The sequence below is a fragment of the Penaeus monodon genome, chromosome 39 (genome assembly GCF_015228065.2).
Source record: "Penaeus monodon isolate SGIC_2016 chromosome 39, NSTDA_Pmon_1, whole genome shotgun sequence".
Classification (NCBI taxonomy): Eukaryota; Metazoa; Arthropoda; class Malacostraca; order Decapoda; family Penaeidae; genus Penaeus; species Penaeus monodon.
The window spans coordinates 33,054,802-33,062,301 of record NC_051424.1 but is presented as its reverse complement, the minus strand read 5'-3'; the positions used below and the strand labels follow the sequence as shown (position 1 = coordinate 33,062,301).

At 42.1% G+C, this 7,500-nt stretch overlaps 1 protein-coding gene across 1 annotated transcript in view; it reads left to right on the top strand.

Annotated features, from left to right (window-relative positions):
- The window catches only part of LOC119597555 (aminopeptidase N-like), a 29,792-nt gene extending 22,669 nt beyond the window's left edge, over positions 1-7,123 (top strand). The window contains exon 16 of the mRNA XM_037947132.1: positions 6,543-7,123. Coding sequence (XP_037803060.1) covers positions 6,543-6,698 — 156 coding nt within the window. The 3' untranslated portion in view covers positions 6,699-7,123. The remainder of the gene's footprint in view (positions 1-6,542) is intronic.
- Positions 7,124-7,500: the final 377 nt, after the last annotated feature.

Genomic DNA, 7,500 nt, shown 5'->3' with positions numbered 1-7,500 from the left:
CTTCACCCTTAAAACAAGTTTCTCCTTAAACTTAAAATTATTTGTGTTTTATCCTTAAGAAAACATAACCCTTTTCCCCCATCCTTAAGAAAACCAAAAAAAATTCCCCTCACCCTTAACTCAACAAAAAAAACTTTCCCTCACCCTTAGCAAAACCTTTCTCCCCTCACCCTCAAGGAAACATAACTTTTCCCCTCTCACCCTTAACAAAATATTCCCCCCACCCCCACCAAAAACGAAACAAAAAACCCTTTTTTTCCCCTCCCCCTTTAACAAAAAAAATTTTTTCCCCTCACCTTCCCAAAACTTTTTTCCCCCTTCAGAAAAAACATAACGTTTTTTTCCCCTTTAAACCTTCAAAAAAATATTTTCCCCTTAAATTTAAACCACAAAACATTTTCCCCCCCACCCTTCAGAGAACATAACGTTTTTCCCCTCTCCCTTCAGAGAACATAACGTTTTTCCCCTCACCCTTTCAGGGGAACATAACTTTTTTTTCCCCCCCCCCCTTCAAAAACAAAAGGGTTTTTCTCCTCACCCTTCAGGGGGGCATAACTTTTTTCCCCTCCCCCTTCAGAACAAAATTTTTTTTCCCCCTCCCCCTTTCAGAAAACCCAAAAACTTTTTTTCCCCCCCCTTCAGAGAACAAAAATTTTTTTTTCCCCTCCCCCTTTCAGAAAAAAACTTTTTTCTCTCCTCCCCCCTTCCCGAGAACTAACTTTTTTTTTCCCCTCACCCTTAAAGAAAAACCAAAAACTTTTTTTCCCCTCACCCTTCAGAGAACATAACTTTTTTCCCCTCTCCCCTTAAAGAAAATAACTTTTTTTCCCCCTCACCCTTCGGAACAAAAAATTTTTTTTTCCTCCCCCCTTCCCCAGAGAACATAATTTTTTTTTTTCCCCTACCCTTCAGAAAACCCTAATTTTTTTTTCCCCTAAACCCTTCTGAGAACAAAATTTTTTCCCCTCACCCTTCAGAGAACATAGCGTTTTTCCCCCCCCCCCTTTCAGAGAACAAAACCCGTTTTCCCCCTAAACCCTTCAAAACAAAACTTTTTTTCCCCCCCCCTTTTCAGAAACATAACTTTTTTTTTTCCCCTAAACCCTTCAGAGAGCATAACGTTTTTCCCTCCCCCTTTAAGAAAACCATAACTTTTTTTCCCCTCACCCTTCAGAGAACATAACGTTTTTCCCCTCACCCTTCAGAGAACATAACGTTTTTCCCCTCACCCTTCAGAGAACAAAAAACTTTTTTCCCCCTCCCCCTTTCAGAAAAACATCTTTTTTTTTTTTCCCCCTCACCCTTCAGAGACCATAGCGTTTTTCCCCTCACCCTTCAGAGAACATAACGTTTTTTTCCCCTCACCCTTCGGAGAAAAACAAAACTTTTTTTCCCTCCCCAGAAACTAACTTTTTTTTTCCCCTCCCCCTTCAGAAAATACCCTTTTTTTTTTTCCCCCCTCACCCTTCAGAGAACATAACGTTTTTCCCCCTCCCCCTTTTCAGAAAACCCATAACGTTTTCCCCTAAACCCTTCAGAGGCATAATTTTTTTTTCCCCCTCACCCTTCAGAGAAAAATAACTTTTTTTTTTTCCCCTCACCCCTTCAGAGAAAAATAACTTTTTTTTCCCCTCACCCTTCAGAGAACATAACGTTTTTCTCCTCACCCTTCAGAGAACATAACTTTTTTTTTCCCCTCCCCCCCTTTCAAGAACATAACTTTTTTTCCCCCTCACCCTTCAGAAAACCCCATAACGTTTTTTTCCCCCCCAAAACCCTTTCCCGAGAGCAAAAAGTTTTTCCCCCACCCTTCAAAGGATAAACGTTTTTTCCCCCCCCCGGGTTCAGAGAACAAAACGTTTTTCCCCTCCCCCTTCAAAAGAGCAAAAACTTTTTTCCCCCCTCCCCCTTCCCAAAACCCTAGCTTTTTTCCCCCTCACCCTTCAAGAACATGGCGTTTTTCCCCCTCCCCCCCTTCAGAGAACATAGCTTTTTTTTTCCCCTCCCCCTTCAAGAACAAAAAACTTTTTTTTCCCCCCTCCCCCTTTCAGAGAACTAGCTTTTTTTCCCTTTAAACCCTTCAGGAACAAAACCTTTTTTCCCCCCCACCTTCAGAGAAAAAATTTTTTTTCCCCCTCACCCTTCAGAGAACATAAATTTTTTCCCCTCACCCTTCAGAGAACAAAAACTTTTTTCCCCTCCCCCTTTTCAGAGAAAATACTTTTTTTTTTTTTTTTTTCCCCCCCCTTCAAGACCATAGCTTTTTTCCCCTCACCCTTCAGAAAACATAACGTTTTTCCCCTCACCCTTCAGAAAAACCATCCCCTTTTTCCCCCCTCACCCTACAGGGAACATAACTTTTTTTCCCCCTCCCCCTCAGAGAACAAAATTTTTTTTTCCCCTCACCCTTCAGGGGACCATGGTTTTTTTTTCCCCTAAACCCTTCAGAAAAACAAAATTTTTTTTCCCCCCACCCTTTCGAGACCATAGCGTTTTCCCCCCCCTTTCAGAGAACAAAATTTTTTTTCCCTTCCCCCTTCAGAAAAACATAGCTTTTTTTCCCCCCCCCCTTTCAGAGAAAAAAATTTTTTCCCCTCACCCTTCAGAGAACATAACGTTTTTCCCCTCACCCTTCAGAGAACATAACGTTTTTCCCCCCCCACCCTTCAAGAACTACGTTTTTCCCCCCCCCCTTAAAGAGAAAATAACGTTTTTCCCCCTCCCCCTTTCAGAACCAAAAAGCTTTTTTCCCCCTCCCCCCTTCAGAGAACAAAACTTTTTTTCCCCTCCCCCTTCGGGGGAACTTTAGCTTTTTTTTTCCCCTCCCCCTTTCAGAAAAACAAAAATTTTTTCCCCTCACCCTTCAGAAAAACCAAAAAGGGTTTTTACCCCCTCACCCTTAAAGAGAACATAGCTTTTTTTTCCCCTCCCCCTTTCGGGAAAACTAATTTTTCCCCTCTCCCCCTTTTCAGAAAAACCAAAATTTTTTTCCTCTCATCCTTCGGGGAACATAAAGTTTTTCCCCTCCCCCTTCAGAAAACAAAAACTTTTTTTTTCCCCCCCCACCCTTCGAGACCATACCCTTTTTTTTTTCCCCTCACCCTTCGGGGAACAAAACCGCTTTTTTCCCCACCCTACGAGAACATAACTTTTTTTCCCCCTCCCCCCTTCAGAAAAAATAACGTTTTTCCCCCACCCTTTCCAGAAAACCTAACGTTTTTCCCCTCACCCTTCATAGAACCAAAACTTTTTTTCCCCTCACCCTTCAGAAACATAGCGTTTTTCCCCTCACCCTTCAGAGAACATAACGTTTTTTTTCCCCTCACCCTTCAAGAGAACATAACGTTTTTCCCCTCACCCTTCAGAGAACATAACTTTTTTTCCCCTCCCCCTTTCCCTCCCTCCCCCTCCCACCCTTCCCCCCTTTCCCCCCCTTTCCCCCCCTTCCCCCACCCTTCCCCCCCCTCCCCCCTTCCCCCCAAACCCTTTTCCCCCTCCATCCCCCCTCCCCCCTTTCAGGAACATAACTTTTTTCCCCCTCCCCCTTCAGAGAACTTTAACTTTTTTCTCCTCCCCCTTTCGAGAACATAACTTTTTTTCCCCCCTCCCCCTTCAGAGAACATAACTTTTTTTCCCCTCCCCCTTTCAGAGAACATAATTTTTTTCCCCCCTAAACCCTTTCCCGAAACAAAAGGGTTTTTCCCCTCCCCCCTTCAGAAAACAAAATTTTTTCCCCCCTCACCCTTCAGAGACCCAAAAACCGTTTTTCCCCTCATCCTTCAGAGGGCTTTAACTTTTTTCCCCCTCCCCCTTTCCGGAACAAAAACGTTTTTCCCCCTCCCCCTTTCAGAAAAAACAAAAATTTTTTCCCCCCTAACCCTTCAGAAAACCATAACGTTTTTTTCCCCTCCCCCTTTTCAGAAACATAACTTTTTTCCCCCCCACCCTTCAGAGAACATAACGTTTTTCCCCTCACCCTTCAGAGAACATAGCGTTTTTCCCCTCACCCTTCAGAGAACATAACGCTTTTTTCCCCTCCCCTTCGGACCCAAAACTTTTTTTTCCCCTCCCCCTTCAGGGGAACAAACTTTTTTCCCCCTCCCCCTTCAAGAACATAACGTTTTTCCCCTCCCCCTTCAGAAAACAAAATTTTTTTTTTTCCCCCCCCCCCCTTTCAGAAAAAACAAACTTTTTCCCCCACCCTTCAGGGGAACCCTAGCTTTTTTTCCCCCCCAACCCTTCAGAGAACAAAAACTTTTTTTCCCCTAAATTTTTCAGAAAACATAACTTTTTTTTCCCCTAAACCCGTCAGAGAACATAACTTTTTTCCCCCCTCCCCCCTTCGAGACAAAAATTTTTTTTCCCCCCTCCCCCTTCAGAGAACATAGCTTTTTTTCCCCCTCCCCCTTCAGAAACATAACGTTTTTTCCCCCTCACCCTTCAGAGAACATAACGTTTTTCCCCTCACCCTTCAGAGAACATAACGTTTTTTCCCCCCCAAACCCTTTCCAGGAACAAAAATTTTTTTTCCCCTCCCCTTCAGAGACCTGCGTTTTTTCCCCTAAACCCTTCAGAAAAACAAAAAATTTTTTTTTCCCCCTCCCCTTCAGGGGAACAAAACCGTTTTTCCCCTCACCCTTCAGAAAACATAACGTTTTTCCCCTCCCCTTTCCCCGAGAACATAGTTTTTTTTTTTCCCCTTTTTTTTCCCCCACCCTTAGAAAACATAACTTTTCCCCCCCCTCCCTTCAGAGAACATAACGTTTTTCCCCTCACCCTTCAGAGACCATAGCGTTTTTCCCCTCACCCTTCAGAGAACATAACGTTTTTCCCCTCACCCTTCAGAGAACATAACGTTTTTCCCCTCACCCTTCAGAGAACATAACGTTTTTCCCCTCACCCTTTTCAGAGAAAAATAACTTTTTTCCCCCTAAACCCTTCAGAAAACCAAACTTTTTTTCCCCCCCACCCTTCAGGGGAACGGGCTTTTTTTCCCCTCCCCCTTCAGAGAAAAATAACTTTTTTCCCCTAAATTTTCCAGAGCCCCATGGGCTTTTTTTTTCCCCCACCCTTCAAAAACATAAGTTTTTCCCCCCTAAACCCTTTCAGAGACCATGGGTTTTTTCCCCCTCCCCCCTTCGGGAAAAATAACGTTTTTCCCTCCCCCCTTAGAGAACATAGCTTTTTTTTTTTTTTTTCCCCTAAACCCTTCAGAGAACATAAAGTTTTTCCCCTCACCCTTCAGAGAACATAAATTTTTTTCCCCCACCCCTTCAAAAACCTAACGTTTTTCCCCTCACCCTTCGAGCCCCATAGGGGTTTTTCCCCCCCCCTTCAGAGAAAAAAACGTTTTTTTCCCTCACCCTCCCCAGGGGAACATAACTTTTTTTTCCCCTCCCCTTCGGGAGAACAAAATTTTTTTTTTCCCCCTCCCCCCTTCAAGGAACCATATTTTTTTTCCCCTCACCCTTCAGGAAACATGCGTTTTTTCCTCTAACCCTTCAGGGAGCATAACTTTTTTCCCCTAAACCCTTAAAGAAACAAACTTTTTTCCCCCTCCCCCTTTCAGAAAACAAAATTTTTTTTCCCCCTCACCCTTCAAAAGGGGCCAAAAATTTTTTTTTTCCCCTCCCCTTCAGAGAACAAACTTTTTTTTCCCCTCCCCCCTTCAGAAAAAAGGAATTTTTTTTTTTTTTTTTTGGAAGGATATGTTTTTTTTTTTTTTTTTTTATTTTTTTTTTTTTTTTTCCCCTCCCCCTTCAGAAAAAATAACTTTTTTTTCCCCCTCACCCTTCGAGAACATAACTTTTTTTTTTTTCCCTCACCCTTCGAGACCCATAACTTTTTTCCCCCTCCCCCCCCCCAAGAGAAACTTTAACTTTTTTTTCCCCCCTCCCCCTTCAGAAACAAAAACCTTTTTTTTCCCTCCCCCTTCGGGAGAACAAAACTTTTTTTTTCCCCTCACCCTTCAGAGAACAAAACGTTTTTTTTCCCCCTCACCCTTCAGAGAACATAGCGTTTTTCTCCTCACCCTTCATGGAACAAAATTTTTTTTTCCCCCTCCCCCTTTTCAGAGAACTTTAACTTTTTTTCTCCTCCCCTTCAGAGAACTAACGTTTTCCCCTCCCCCCTTCAGAGAACATAACTTTTTTTTCTCCTCCCCTTTTAACAAAAATTTTCCCCCCCTTCACCAAAAATTTTCCCCAAAAAACGTTTTTTCCCCTCACCCCCCAAAAAAAAAAACCCCCTCAAAATAAAGGTTTTTTCCCCTCCCCCCTTTTAACAAAAAAACTTTCCCCCCCTTCCCCCAAAAACATTTTCCCAAATTTTAGCGTTTTTTCCCCTCACTTCCCCAAAACTTTTTCCCCCAAAATATGGGTTTTTTTTCCCCTCACCTTCACCAAAACTTTTCCCCAAAAATATGGGGACTCTTTTCCCCTCACCTTCACCAAAACATTTTCCCAAAATATAGCGTCTTTTCCCCTCACCTTCACCAAAACATTTTCCCAAAATATAGCGTCTTTTCCCCTCACCTTCAACAGCTGGAATCCTTCATCGACGAAAACCAGGACAGCCTCTCCTCCGTCGCTCGCTCCGTCTCGCAGGCGCTTGAAAACACAAACAACAACATTGCTTGGATGGACACCAACTATGACGTCATAGTCCAGTGGCTGCACGAAAATGGATACGACCAGTGACGTCACAGCGGTAGATTTGAGGTCCTGTTGGCGGTCACGTGACGAGGAAATTTATGACGTCATGGTGCTTCTTCATTTTCGTGACGTCATAACCGAATGGACGACGGGAGATTGGTGACGTCAGGGAACCGAATATAATTTATATATATTATTGATTTTTTTTGTAACTTTTTCCTTTTCTCTCTATATATTTGTCTATCTATCTAATCATCCGTCTAACTTTCCCTTTATCCATCTACGGGTATTGTAGAAGTAGACAGTTTCATCCCATGGATGAATCTCTGAAAATGGTTCACTGGATGAGAGACAATATTATTAATTACAAATATTTATGTATTTACAACCATTAATTTCTCTCCTTTTTCCCCTTTGTTTTATAAAACACACACACACACACACACACACACACACACACACACACACACACACACACACACACACACACACCCCACACACACACACACACACACACACACACACACACACACACACATATATATATATATATATATATATATATATATATATATATATATATATATATATATATATATATATATATATATATATATATATTCATATTCATGTATCTGCAACGTATGTCTTCTGTCTTTCTTGTGTTCATAATGAATACATATTTATTGTTAATCTATGGATATTTAAAGTTAAAAACCTCATATTAAATAAACTGGTTGCCCATTCTCGCGATTCTTCACAATCCTGTTTTTTATTACTATGATATAGTGTATAATCTATAATGCAATACTGTGTATGCATAATATAAAATAATACGTGGTAGTCC